This window comes from Eretmochelys imbricata, chromosome 1, assembly GCF_965152235.1.
Source record: "Eretmochelys imbricata isolate rEreImb1 chromosome 1, rEreImb1.hap1, whole genome shotgun sequence".
Taxonomy (NCBI): domain Eukaryota; kingdom Metazoa; phylum Chordata; order Testudines; family Cheloniidae; genus Eretmochelys; species Eretmochelys imbricata.
The window spans coordinates 360,558,584-360,573,704 of record NC_135572.1 but is presented as its reverse complement, the minus strand read 5'-3'; the positions used below and the strand labels follow the sequence as shown (position 1 = coordinate 360,573,704).

General features: G+C 50.5%; 1 protein-coding gene across 1 annotated transcript in view; it reads left to right on the top strand.

The window, feature by feature from the left end:
- Window positions 1-15,121, top strand: part of SHANK3 (SH3 and multiple ankyrin repeat domains 3) — a 667,177-nt gene that overhangs the window by 634,172 nt on the left and 17,884 nt on the right. The window contains exons 21-22 of the mRNA XM_077807959.1: window positions 2,654-4,979; window positions 13,455-13,499. Of these exons, the coding sequence (XP_077664085.1) occupies window positions 2,654-4,979; window positions 13,455-13,499 (2,371 nt within the window). The remainder of the gene's footprint in view (window positions 1-2,653; window positions 4,980-13,454; window positions 13,500-15,121) is intronic.

The following is a 15,121-nucleotide window of genomic DNA, read 5'->3' as shown; positions in this document are numbered from 1 at the left end:
AGCCACACCTCAGGCACACAGGCAAGGTCTACGTTTTTCTTTTCAGGTCTGATTCTCCTGAGGTATCTGGAGATAGTCTTCGCCCCTTGGCCTTTTCTGGACTCTTGAGGATTTGTCCACTTTGACCCAGGCTCATTACCCTGTTGGGCCTTTTATACCTTGACCTAAGTGGCCCATCTGACATCAGCTTTCTTATGTCCTTCCTTGTCATGGACTTCCTACTAAGAAGTTACTGTGTAGACATGCTGTATCTTAATCTACCCTTCCCTAGACTGGCAAAGGGATACAACTACTGCTTCTCAGAGAAAGGTGTCCTCTACTTTGAGTTAGAGCACGAGCCATCTGAGTCAGATGAAAAGGAGGAGTGGAGGAACCTGGCCCCAGTCCCAGACCAGTGTTCTCTGTCTTCAGTGACCACTGCCTTCTCTTCTTCTACTCATGACTGTGAACAACTTCAGAAGTTGCTGGTTTGTCTGACAGAAGCACCTCAACTTACATGTTAGGCATCAGGGAAAGATCCCACAAAGACAGTTGGAAGTTTCTATTCCCTATCAGAAATGGAGGCCTGGAACCAGCTGGGGATATTTGGAGCCCATGGGCCCATAATGCAACAAAAAGGCTAGTAACTGGTGGTTCGGGATGCAGAAGGTGAGGGATCAGACCCAGGGACAAGATTGCACAGCTATCAGTACAGGCGTATGCTCAGCATGGATATTCTTCTTGTTGGCTTATTTGTTTTCTATAATAGATAATATAAATAAATGAAATGAAATAAAATGATTTGGTTGGCGCCCGCGTTTTGGCATCACAGTAGAAATGGGCTGTGGAAGATCAGAATGAGGTAAGGGGAGCGTCACGGTGAACCAGCTCAAAAAGGGCAGTGCAGAAAGGCATGAAGCAGGCTGTGGGGAAGTGGATGCCTGGGGCATCAGACCTGGCATCATCAGCAGAGCGTGCAGGGCCATGCGATGAGGAACGAGTGTGGATAAGTAGATGGGATGCAGTTCTACAGGGCGTAGAAGGCAGCACAGTGGCGCTGTGTTGGAATGGTGGGTGGGGACAGAATGGAGAAAGTGTCTTGTCTCCCACCCTCCTTCCCCTTCCCTTTCCAGGGATCCATCTGAGCCCTGGGCACTTTCTCTCTAGCGTGGAAGCAACAGAAGAGATTCCTGAGCAGTTTGAAGGGGATACATGTCATCCCTGGCACTTGTCGTAGCCTTATGGTGAAGGCACTTGGCCAGGCACCCAGGAGAGCTGGGCTCAAGCCCCAGTTCTTCCACCAACTCCCTGAGTGACCTGGGGCGAATCACTGACTCCTGCTGGGCCCCTTGCCCCATCTGGGCCATGGAGTTAATGAGGCTTCTCCGCTCTCCTTGGAAAACGAAATGAGACGTCAGCACAGGAGATGGACATAAAATATAGAAGTGGGCGGGGGCTGAAAGGAATAGAAACAGGTGTTTAAAATACAAATGAAACAGAAATGAGTGGGCATGGGGTGAACACTCCTGGGGCTCGTCTGCCCAGAGAGTTAGTGCCTGGCAAGCTGGGGTGTTAATCAGTAGCTCACAAGCCTTTGGGCTCACTGGAGCGCAGTGAAGTTGCCTGCCCAGCGCAGTACGCAGCTGCCTTAGAAAAGCAGAACAGGATGCAAAATAATAGAGAAAGTGACTGACATGCCAGGCCGTGGCACGCCCTCATCTTCAGTGCTCACCCAAGACTGGTTACTCACACTGAGGAAGATCTAGCTGAGGCTGACCAGAGCCAGGAAGGCAAATGATGATTTGAGGTGTAAGGTGGGGTTGGGGTAGGAGGGGCCAGATTCACAGGGGAGACCAGGAAGAGTCTAAATTGGTGTAACTCACATCTTCTTTCGGCCCCCTGAGTGTACACGGTACATCAGTTTACTCTCCCCCAGACTGCCTTTTGCCAGCCCAGGCGCTGATATCCTTCTTTTGAGTGGTACCTTAGCCTGAAAACAGTCTCACTGAGTATTCAAAACACTAGAGTAGTGGAGAGAGACATTGGTCCGTAGTTATGAATCTGTTTACCAGCACAGAAGGCAGATCCCTTGGACACATTCCCCTGAGTTTCAATATGTGTAATTCACTCCCAGGGAGGAGAAGTGGGGACAAGATAGAAGTGTGGCAGGGCAAGCAGCAAAATGGGAGGGTGCAGGTGAGAATGTACATTGTAGCAGCCACCCCTGGCTCTAATCAACCCCCACCACCTTCTGGCTGCCTTCAGGGAAGCTCCCGTGCACCTTGGTATTTGGTGACTGTGTCCAAGGACTCTGTGTCTAATTACAGCATCTCTGGATTTGGCCCTGGGATTATTTAGCCTGGCCAGGGAAGAGGTGGAAAGGACCAACTGAGGCATTTATAATAAATTGATGAAGGACATAGTGGGAGCCAGTCATTGCCTGCCCTGCACCCTGTCTCGTCAAACAGGGGAGCAAGCTGCGAAATTAGTGGCTAGTCATGTAGCATAAAGATGAGGAGGGTCGCTTCAAAACTAGAAATGCAGTGGGAAGTGGAATCCCGCACTAGGGCACCAGACCTCCAGCTTGCAGTGCCCAGGGAAAGACTGAATTCTCAGCAGGCCCCATCTCCCTTTGTTCTGGGATTCTGACTTTGCTGTTCTTCTGGTTTCCTAGGTGAAGATGAGAAACTTGCTGCTTCCTTTATGGATGGGAAATTTCCTCGGAGCACGTCAATGCAAGACACCGTCAGGGAAGGGCATGGAATCCCACCCCCACCTCAGACGGCTCCACCCCCTCCTCCGTCTCCATATTACTTTGACACAGGCCCTCCCCCATCCTTCTCCCCACCTCCACCTCCGGGAAGGGTTTATGATACCATAAGATCGAGCTTTAAGCCGAGCCTGGAAGCCAAACTCCATGGCCTCCCCCAGGTTATCAGTGCAGCTGAGATGTATGACCAGGCAAGGACTTCCATCCCGTATCCTGAAAGGCAAAAGAGAGCCCGGTCCATGATAATCCTACAGGACTCCTCTCATCTTCCTGTAGAGCCAACAGAGATCCCCCGGCCTGGCCCTTCCGCCACACCCCCAGAGAAGCTGAAAAGGAAAGGGCGAGTGATTGATAACCCTTACGCCAACATGGGCCAGTTCAACGTTAGCCTGTTTGCTCCCACCAAGCCCCAGAGGAAGAAGAGCCCTTTAGTGAAGCAGCTGCAAGTAGAGGACGCTCAGGAAAGAGCAGCTTTATCCATCACTGGAGGCTTTACGCGGGAGCCCTCTCCCACACGCCGGAGCCATCGCATGAGTGGCATCGAGTATCAGCACCACGCTGGCATCGCTCAGGTCGACCCCTCGAGCATCCCCTTTGCCACTGCCATAGCTGGAGTCATGAAGGACAGAGAGCGTCGTCTTGATGAGAGGCGGAAATCCACTGTCTTCCTCTCGGTTGGGGCCATTGAAGGGAGCCCCCCCAGCATCGACATGCCATCCCTGCAGCAGTCCAGGTCTATTGATGAGCGGCTGTTAGGAAGCCGAGATGTACTGCTGCCTTCACCTGTCTCAGCTTTAAAGCCATTAATTAGCAGCTCTTCCTCAACGTTCATCCACCCGCTCACAGGAAAGCCCCTAGATCCAAACTCGCCCCTGGCGCTTGCGCTGGCCGCAAGGGAGCGAGCCCTGTCCACTCAAGTCCCATCCAGGTCGCCCACCCCAATCCAGAGCCCAGATTCAGACCGAGCAGCACCCCTGTTTGTGGACATCCAAACCAAAGAACCAGAAAGGGGGGAGCTAGAGGGCCTAGTGTCACCTGCATATTCGCCCGGAGCCAAAGGGGCAGCAGGAGCAGCTCCTGGGACTTTGGCCCCTGCAAAAAGCCACTGGGGGACTCCAACAACACTGAGAAAAGAGACTGAGACAAGAGCAGAAACACCTGTGAAAGAAGAGAAAAAACACGAAGACAAGAAATCTATGATCATTAGTATAATGGACACATCACAGCAGAAGACAGCCGGCCTCATCATGGTCCATGCAACAAGTAATGGCCAAGAGGAAATAGGACTTGAGATGAAGGAGGAGACACCAGATGTTCCTGAAGCAAGCGTGGAGCCGGCAGAGCTGCCCAAAGCGGAAACTGAGCCCAGCCCTGTGGGAAAGTCTCCGGTTAGTCCAGCATCTGACAAGACACTTGGTCAAGGAAGTTCAGAGGAGGAAGCGGAGCCCTACACAGTTACCCTCCCACCAGCTCAGCTGTCTTCAAGTGATGAAGAGACCAGGGAGGAACTGGCCAAGATTGGGCTGGTGCCTCCACCAGATGAGTTTGCAAATGGGGTACTAGTCACCACCCCTGGCACACCGATCAGCCAGCTGGCTACGCCTCGCACGCCATCCATGCCAGCGGCAGCCGTAGCACCTTCTGCCACTGGTGGAACACCCTCAGGGAAGCCCTCTGATGCCCCCGTAGCCCCAGAGTCTGCCGCAGATTCAGGAGTAGAAGAGGTGGACACCAGAAGTTCAAGTGACCATCACCTGGAGACCACAAGCACCATCTCTACAGTCTCCAGTATGTCTACATTGTCCTCTGAAAGCGGGGAGCCTACTGACACATACACTTCCTTTGCGGATGGACAAACTTTTATACTCGAGAAGCCACCAGTGCCTCCAAAGCCAAAACTCAAGTCCCAGCTCAGCAAGGGGCCAGTTACTTTCAGGGACCCACTTTTGAAGCAGTCTTCGGACAGTGAGCTCATCTCCCAGCAACATGCGGCTACTCTGGCTTCAGCCAGTGTTGGTCGGCCACGCTACCTCTTTCAGAGAAGATCCAAGCTATGGGGGGACCCCATGGAGAGCAGGCCAGTCCACGGGGCTGAGGATGACAAACCAACTGTGATCAGTGAGCTAAGTTCCCGGTTACAACAGCTGAATAAGGATACACGATCACTGGGGGAGGAACCTACCGGGCCCCCTTTAGATCCCGGGAAGAAGTCACCTGTGGTCGCAGCACGGTAAGACTTATGCTGGTCAGGGGAGGGGATTGGTGCAGAGTGTAGGCACTCCAGGAAGATAGGGAAACTCATCAGCAATGGTGGCCTATAAATGTGCTGCATAATCACAAGATGCATTTTGAGGAACATTTCAGAGATGTCAGGATTCCTCAGCTGCACAGAGGAGAGAAAAGCTGAGACAGACACTCCTAGAAATTGTCATGTTTGGTTTTGGGGCATCTCCTTAATCCTGCCCACAAACACGGACCTTTCTCACTGTCTCCTTTCCTCTTCAAATTGCCTTTCTGTTGTTTCATGTTCCTTCTCTCTATGTCTTGAATCTGTTGTTAAATTGCTGTATTTGGTTGTGGGTTCCTCTTTTAAGTGTTTTCTCCTGAACAGTTAATAATTATTTGCATTTCTCTAGTGCCTTTTGTCCCAAAGGATCCCAAATGCTCTCAGACTAAGTACATAGGAATTGTGTAACCCATCAGTGAAAGCAAGCCACCTCTGAGGTGGGATGTGGCAGCCTTTGAACAGGCCACAGGAACATTACGCACTACCTCTATAACATGAAATGCAAATTAATCCCGTATCCGACTGAAACTGCAGAGGGAATTTAGGCTGGCTGAAAGTTGGCAGGAAAAATGCCATGTGAGTAGTCAGGGCCTCAGTTTTACATCACATCTGTCAACATTCCACCATCCATAACGCGGGTCTCCCGAGCACCATGACACAGTCACTCATGCTCCTCCCTGCAGCACGGCCCCTCCTGTCCCCACCCTGAGGCTTGGAGACTGTCACTGACTCAGAGGGGCAAACGCCCCCACTGCGGCGTCCATACCACTGCCCACACTACCTGAGGTTTTCCTCTTCAGGTCTCTCATTCAAGTACAGACCTGGCCAGAAACTGAGCTCTGACAAGATTGCAGCCCCAGAAGACAGGGATAAGAAGCCCATAGAAGCTTCTTTCTCCGTCCCAGCTATGTTAGGTTCCTTCATCCCCACGATGCCCAGGAGACACCAGCTCCCACCCACACGTCAGTGACCACCATACTCCCTTAGTGGTATCAATCTCTCCCCATTCCTCACAGATCTCAAGGGACACCAGCCCGCCCCTGCCTACGCAGACTCCCAGGAACACAAGCCTCCCATAGCCCTGCCTCTTCCTTCAAGGGCCCTTAGTAGTGTCAGCCTCCCCATTCCATGAGTCATGGCCACTGCCCACAGACCCTTCCTGATCCCCATGCTCCGCAAGTGACCCTGGCTGCCCATAGCCTCCCTGTGCTCCTGCCCTGCTCAGCTCCCTCCCATGGGCCCAAGCCTGGATTTCTAGCTCCAACTTGGATTGTGCTGGTGGAGCTGTACAGGGAAGGCCACAGTGGCCTCTCCCCGTCCAGCAGGTTAAATATCTCAGTACGCTGTGCTGAGGGCTATGAGCATGACCAGCGCCTCTTCTGCCCCCCTACCTTGGGTTCCCAGGGACACCAGCCTTCCTCTGTCTTCCACAGCCTGAGAGACACCAGCTTTCCCAGCCTCACATACCCCCTCGGATATGCCAACGCCAGATAAACACCCTGCGACCTCCGTTGCTCCCTGAGTGACAGCCTCTCTCCATCCCCCACATTCCCTGAAAAACACCATCCCCTCTCTTCCAGAGGGACCCTCACCTGCCACATTCCTCCCCTGTCTCACAAAGGCACTGAGATACCTGCTCACCCTCTGCCGCCCATGGGCCTTGAATGGCTGCAGCCTGCCTCTCCACTGTACCTGCCACCCGAGACACCAGTTCCTCCCTGCCCCAGCTCTTTCCATCCCCACGTATTCTGGGACACCAGACTCTTCTGACCGTCATGCTTCAAAAGATGCTGGCCTCCCATGCTCCCTGACAGACATCATCCCAGATCCCAGCCCTTTTCCCAGAGAGCCCCCTCACTGTGCTCCGTGAAATCAGTTTCTGCACTGCAGTCTTCTGTTCCCCACGGCCCCTCAGTCCCGTGCCCTGCGGAGAGCCGCCAGCACCCCACCCTCCCCCACACTGTCACAGGGGGATGCTGCTCTTTCCCAGGCGTTTAGCGTCTTTTGCTGGTCTTGTAGAGTTAAATGTTTCTCATTCACTTTTTATGAGAGTTGTGGCCTTTCCTCTCTGAAATTTGGTGCATTTGGCGGGTGTCCAAGAACTGGAAATATTTCCCAGGAAGTCAGCTGTAAATAGGATATTCTAGAGTGATGTGAGGTGCTCTCTATCATTGTGCTAATTCCTTCTCTTTTATTCAACTCCTGTCAGTTCAGAAATTAACGTAGAGAACAATTTACAAATATACAAATGCAGCCCACTTCCGCACACTTTCCAGTCCCTGTGCTTGGTTTTAAGAGAGAAATTGCCACCCGAAGCTTCCACAGCACACTACCCTTCAGTCCCTCCAGTACTGTGACGAAGGACAAGAGAAGCCGAACTAGCTGAATCTGCTGCTGCCACCACCAGTGACAGCCCTTGGATGCGCCTGGTTGCTGAAGAATAGCGAGGTCCTGCCTGCCAGAGATGACCCTGAGCCCACAGTTGCCATTGCTGCTGCCAGAAATGGCCTTTGGATCCTGCAGGGTTGCATAAGGGGAGTGAAGATGCTGCTGCCAAAACCTCTGGTGCTGTCGTCCTTGAGCCCCTCCTTGCTTCAGGAGGCGAATGAGGGCCATTTGTTAGGGGCCAAGCTGAAGCCAGGTCTCAGGGAGTTACCCGGGAATCTCCCCGTGGTTTGAGAAAGACAGTGAGGTCGCTGCTCCCAAAAGCCATCCCAGCACAGCTGCTGCTATTGCCAGAGATTCTCATTAGACCAGAGCCCGGGGGGAGCTGGAAGAACGGCTGATTAAGCGGACCCGATGGTGCGCAGATTTGTCTGTTCCTTATCCCATTAATTTCTGAGTATACAACAGGCAAACTGTGGTGCATTTCTCTTCCAGAGGTTTATAGAGTTCCTGGCTAGAGAGCTCCAGGGATGAAAGACAGAAACTGGGTTCTCTGACTGTGTCTCCTTGCAAGACAGGCTCCCCCAGGAGGACGTTTGATGAGAGTCACTGAAAAAGAGGTCGAGAGGCACTGATAATGAAGAGAACACAAGGTCCGAGTTAAGGCAATCAGTAGTGAGAATATTCCTTCTCTCCTCCCTGTTCTTAGGCCATTGCTGAATAGGGTGAGGAAGGCTGTGCTTGGCCAAATGTCGCATGCTCTATGCACAGATGAAGATTTTGGACAATAGTGGCGAAACGGCAGCGCTTCCCCGTCCACGGATGCAGCACACATCCTGCAGGACAGTGCTCAGAACGGCACCATAGAGTCTGGCAGGGGATCCTGGCAGAGCCATGCGGCAGCGTCCAGTCATGGAGTCTCGCTGGCATGTGTGGTACCCAAACTTTGCTCAACCCGCAACCACATTGGCAATTGCAAGGAGCCCATGGAGCCCAACAAGCACAGCATAAAGTTAGCTGCAGCCACCTTCATCTTTAATGTGGATGTGGCCCTTGGAGACGGCAGGTCCCAACATCCAGTGTTCTGAGCAGCAGAGAAACATACCAGTACCATGAAATAGCTGTGAGGTGAGTTAACTTCTGAGTTACCGTGTGCTAGCCCCTAAGGCAACATGAGCCGTCACGCAGTAGCTCCACTGGAGTGCTAGCCTTACATTAGCTGGCGGAAGGGTTATGAAAAGCTTGCAGCTGAAGGACGCTCTCTGGACACTACAGTGGAATCACTGTGTGACATGCGTTATCACAAGACAACTCCAAAGTTAACTCCTGATCCCTGAGTTCCTTGATCAGTGAGTGGTAGGCCTAGTAAGTCATAGCGAGCTGTGAAAAGGCAGCTGGAGACCTACATCCTAGCACCAGAGTCTGAAAGTATAGCCATACAGGGCGAATCTCACCTGTTACATGTACAACATTAAAACATATGTTTAAAATGGCATTCTCGTTTAATGTCCTTGTGTCATGTGACTCTGGCCGTGGCCATCCAGTCTCATCAGGGTTGTGCCATTCTCATTGGGTGTAGTGAACCTGGACCTAAACCTCCCACCTCTGCTGATCAGCTGTGCTGTAACCGTGGTCATCTGGACCTCAAGGCGTACCTGTGAACAAGTGTTCGACTCAAGCCAGGATTGTTCAATAGTGTCGACACAGTCTCAATTTTACGTGCCAGCTAATTCAGCGGAGAATCCGGGTTAGAGGGTTCTCTGCACAGGGTTTTGGTTCTTGTGTCTAAGCAACAACAGAACATGCCAGATGTATCGTTTGAAGCAAATTTTTAGATGCAAAACTGAGTTTTTCAGGTGCTGTTCTGGAAACCCACAACTGCTTTGTATTTCTACAGATCTGAAAGAGAGAGAGAAGAAAAATAAGCCCTTTAGGCATTTAGCTCCTAGGGTAAAGCTACCTCTTTCTATATACACTCATCAATTAATTCTGTTTCAGTCAAATGGTGTAACATTTCTGGTGTAAGCTTTCCGCCACTGCAGTTACAACCCCCTGTTTCCTTGTAGGCTTTTTGTCTCCTCATTGTGTCTAAACTCATGCACAAAAAAGAACTGAAGTTTCATTCCAGAGCCAGGGCAGATTCCTATGGAGAGCTGATTGAGGGGCTCAGATTTGGTGTTTGTCAAGTCAAAGATGAAATTAGATCCATTGTTCTCAGGCCCTTTCATAATGGGGATCCCCTGGTGTATAGGTACAATCACACAACCACTTCTACTCCTGTTTGGAGAGAATGTGGCCTTTCCAAGTCAGTTCTGAATCCAGTGCAGGAGTACAGACAGGAGTGCCAGAATTAGGTGAAGTGAGAAACTAAATTCCTCCCCCAACCTCTCAGGAAGGTGGTCCCCCTAGGCTGGGACTAGGGTCCAATGGTGAAGTAGAACAGAGAATGCCAGTATTAGGTGAACAAATCTGTGTTCCCCTCCCTCCCCAGGAAAGGGTGGTCCCTCTGCCTCCTGGCGGGGCATGTGAGTTTAAGGAGTGTGGGAACAGCCTGCAATCAATTGAGCTAGAAACTGAGGCTCTGTCCAGAGCTGGATTGTGTTGGTGGAGCAGGTACTGTGAGTGTTAGTGCTAAGAACATCCCACCCATTCAGTTGTGCTCTCTTCTTCTCACATAGGGCTGGATCCTGCACCACTGAAGATGGCGCAAAATTCCAGTTGACTTCAGTGGAAGCAGAATGGGCCCCATATTCCCTTAGAGTCCATCCTTCACTTCAGGAGAGCCCCTGATGTTTGGCAATGTGGAGAAGCCCCTATTCATGGAGGCACACTTCAGTGTGATCACCTTAGCACCACATTTCAATTAGACACCCGCGGCTCGCCCATGCCAGCTGACGCGGGATAAGGGGCTGTTTAATTGCTGTGTAGATGTTCTGGCTCTGGCTGCGCCCTGAGGTCTGGGACCCTCCGACCTCACAGTTCCTAGAGTCCAGCTTCCAGCCCGAGTCTGCCAGGACAGGACAGCCGTGGGTGTCTAATTGCAGTGTAGACATACCATCTTTGATCTGAAACTCAGTGTGGCCCAGCCCTCCCCTGCCTGGTGTGTGTCAGAGGAATAATGCCTTGCTCATGAGCATACCCAAATGATAGGGAAATTGACCAGAGATCAAGCGCTAGAGTATTAAGGAAGCCATCTAGGTAAGAATGTTGAAACTCATCTTACCTGCAAACTTGCTGGGTGCTGGTATGTTGTTTCCCATGTGGTCCCTAAACTATGCCACCACCCAAAGGAGTTTTCAATGAGGCGGATGCTATGGCGTTCCTGAAACCAGTCTCTGTCTCCGTCGTTGAGGTTTCCCTTCTAGACCTGGCACTGCAGACAGCAGTAGAACGTGATACACATGTCCTGTAGGGACACAGCTGTGGAGACGCGGTATCGGGAGAGTACGGGCCATGTTTCTGGGTTAGTCGATGAAGAACTAGTGATTCGTTAATGGTTGTCTCCCCGCAAAGAAATTAGCCCTTTGATCCTGAGCAGACACACTAATCTGAAACCAATTAAAGATTTCCCTCCCTGGAAGAATGGGTGGGTTTGTGTTTTTTAAATGTTAATGTGCATTGCCTACAAGGAGACAGGGGCATTGTGGGTAATAAGTCTCAGCATGTGTTCATATCACAGCAAGCACAGCTGGCTTCACCTCATCTGATCACTAACGTACTAATCACAGCTCATGCACCCATTACTCTGAGGAGTGAGTAGAAGAGCAAACCTTGACTACAGCTCATTTATGCCCACTGGGTTATCACATAGGAATGAGTATCTCAAACACGTTACCTACACATTGGTAAGAAACATACCCATGCCCCTGACAGATTATTTCAGTGTCAAAGTGGCCAGAAAAATCAGGAATTAAACCTTACAAAGCTTATCCTCAGTGTTGATGTCAGCACTGAGAGCGTCCGGTGATGAAGTTTTGTTTCATACAAATTATTGCCTAGGTATAGGGGAATAGAGTCTCTGCTCCAGGGAGAAGACTGTTCCTGCCAACTTTAAAACTGGAAAGAAAGGTCACAAAAAGGAAGCTAAAGGAATTCAGGACTTTCCTGCTTCTAGATCAGCCTCCAAAGAGCCACATTTCAGCTGTAAGGCTATGGTCAAGGAACAGGTTGCCTAGCAGAAGGTAGAAGCAGTCAATGTAGCAAGCTCCCTGCAAGCCACCTTAGAGTGGTTCTGTAGGAGTCCCACCGTGTTCACTCAAACTCATTGTGTAGGTAGATTAAGAGATTGGCTTGAAGAGTCCCAGAGGTTGCATACATGGCGAATAGAAAAAAGCCCCTTTCCCATTAGGAGAGGCTGGGCCTTGTAGAGGAGGGTTGAGGTCTCCTGTGGATTAAGGATTAGACCTGAATTCCCTTCTCACCACCAAAGGCAGATCTGAGGCACACGGGTGGGGCAGTAAGCAACGTTGCGGCAGCATTCATGGTTATCATGGATGTTGTGTTTATAAGTCTCCTATTCCTAATGCAGATTTGCTGTTGTCCATGGTTTCGATTGAAATACAGATTTTGTTTCCTATTTCTCCCTGTTTCACCACTCTGCAGATTGTGACCAAGAGACACAGCAGTGTCAGGTGTCAGAAAGACTTTCACTTGACTTACAGGCGTTCTGCAGTCATGTCGTGGTGTTTGAAATTGCCCAGGGAAAGCTAGGGAAGCCTTTTCATGCCAAGACCCTTTTACGTTAAAAGAATGGGAGGGACATTTTTCAAAAAGAGCTTGGAAGTCCTCTTGCTCTTCTACTTCATTCTAGCAAGCATAGCAAAGTTGTTACTGTGACATCCAGCTGGGACAGCACTCTCTTTAGAAACCCACTGAAATCCAGAGATGTTCACTAGGGGAATGGCCACCGTACTTTATGAGCCAGACAGGTGTGTTTGTGGGTCTTGCTCTATGCATTGACTTTGGGTTGCTCTGCAGCTTCATAAGGATCTGGGGTGGCCTCCACCAGTGCAAGACTCACTTGGGCCTGACGTTTGTGTCCTGTATTGGGTGCTTGCCAGCACATTTCATTTGCTGTCTCTCATTTGGCAGAAGACAGTTATGTCTGAAACAATGGGACCGATTAAATTGCTTGTTTCTCTCCCTTTGGAGTCTGATGCAGGCAGGAGAGAGCTATATGTTCAGTACAATGTTCTTGTGAACTTTGTTCCATTGTAAGTGCAACCTCTTTCCTTGTAGAAACTTTTAATTAATCCAAGGTTAAGCCCCTGTGCTCGTAACACCAATACCAGATTGAAATATTGACTAAAGCCCCTGATACAGTGAGCAAAACTTCAGGAAACAAGGAGGATTCTGGAAATGTAATTCAGAGAGATGAAGAGTTCCTGTTAGGAGGGAGATGTGGTGAGCTATGTTCTAAAACAGGTTCCTGTACTCTCAAATCCATTGGGGAGAGACTTAATTTTGAAATATGCAAAGGGAATGGTTAGGAGTTCCTCTTAGGAGTTAGGCAGAAGCAGGATTCCGTCTGGGACGAGAGCGGACAACTCTCTTGAGCTTTCCTGACACTCAATCTGGCCCAGCTATTTTCTGGAAACCAGATGACGAGCTCAATCTCATTTTCTGAAGAGAAATTCTTAGCGTCCCTGAATGGGCAGGAAAAACCTACAGTTTATTGCAGGCCCTCTGGTAGGGATTAAACCAGACTTCCATACCCAGAGAACCTGGGATTGTCCCCTTTGGGAAATAGTCTCTCTCTCTCTCTCTCAAGAGCACATTAATAGTCTATTGGCCATTAGTTCTATTACTATTCTCACAACTGTCAAAAATCAAACCACTAAAGCAGATTTCTGGGTCAGATAAAATGTTGAATTGTATTTACCGCTCTCATTCTCTTGTTCTTTCTGTAGAGCATTCTCTCTCATGCACGTGTTCTTTCTCCCTCTCTTATTCTCCCCTTCTCCCCTCTCTCTCTGTTCCCCATACTCTCCTTCCCCCCTCCCACCCCCCCCCTTCTCTACTCCCTATCTTTAGGAATACCACTGTCAGATTGTCTCCGGCTTTGGCTGTTGAATTCATGTGATTATGAATGTCCCATTTTCTCTAGTAAATGCAGGAATGTGAACTCAGTGAATACTGAACTGAACTGGCTCCCCGAATCCTTTTGGTTCCAATCACCTGGATCCCTTTTAACGTCTCCCCGAGAACCACACTCAGCCCCCTCTGGTCTGCTGCATCACAGTAAACTTCAAACCCCGTCAGAGCATCCAAGCCTCACTCATGCCACTTGCAGACCTCAAACCCTTTCTGTTCTGCATTGTCTCTGCAGATGAGGGGCTGAGACTACTGCACACTCACCAAACCAGAGAGAGCTGGGGCACCGCCCTGGGGGATGCATGAAACCATTTGACGTCAGGCTTATGCCTGATACCCAGCAGTGAAAGAGCTGTGAGGGAGTCACCAAACCCTGCAGTGCTAATCAATTATAAGTGTAGCACTTAGAGAATTGCTTTTCTACCATAGACTTCAGCACATTTCTGTGAAATGGGGAACATGCCCCACCTCAGAAGAGCAAGGACTGCCCACGTATTCGCTTCTCAATACAGCTGCACCCGCCCTCCCACTGTTGCTCAGTTGGTCATTCTCCTCAGCTTCTTCCACCCAGCAGAGACCTCTGCAATGGGAGGGAAGTGTGAGGAGCCAGCCCTTTGGCCCAGCATGGGTTTCTGGGAGTCGCAGTGGTTCTGGAATGGTTTGGGATGAAGTCTGTTCATTCTTCTCCGTGTTGTTATTGTGCCCCGGACTGATGCTAACATTCTCTCTCATTGCCTCTCTTCCTGCTCTCACATCTGCATGTCTGCGCTGCTCTGTCTAGAACCACCTCAGGCCTCAGGAGGGTGGGCGAGTTGTGTAAGTGAGCATACTCTCATCTCATAGCAAACCCATGTTGTCCTCCCTGTGCTGCTCTGTGTGTCACGTGCCAGTCACTCTCCCTTCTTCTCCCACAACCTTTGGGATGTGGGAGAGGAGGGAGTGGAGCTTGCTGTGAAGAGTGAACTTCACACCCCCCTTTCCCCTTTTGTGCCCCAGTAGCATGTCTGTGTCCCTGTGCTGTGATATTATGTGCTGCTGATTTCTAGCAGGAAACTGAGGAAATTCCCTTCTGGCTTTGACATGGTTCCAGCTATGGCTTGGGAGAGCCCTCCCACCCCAAATCATTGCTCCCAGGGGGACAGACAGCAGAGGATGCACGGGGGCGGGGGGAAATTCCAGGTCACTCGGCAAGTTTTCAATCAAGCATTCGCATTTGTAAGGTTTCTGGAAAAGGCAGAGAGTGAATTAGCTGGCAGCTCCCCCACCGCCAGCATTTGCTCCTCCTGCACCTTTCCCATCAGCTCCCTGAGAGCTGACCACATTCCCTTTGTCAGAACTGGAAGAGCTCAGAGCCCCAAATGTCTTTTCCTTTGAGTACATGTTTCCCTGCCCTAGGACATCTTTAGCTCACTGCCTGGGCCCTGGAGCAGACTCGGGGGTGAGGGGTGGTTGTGAGATGGGGAAAGTAGCATTTTATCCTGTTTCAGCTCCTGAAATGAAATAACTTTTCTAGGCGTGGGACAAAATGGCAGACAGAGAAGGGGCTATCTGGGCTGGGCAGCAGGAGAATGCTGTCCTCTTTGCCAGGTGGCTGAGCAGCTACAGGG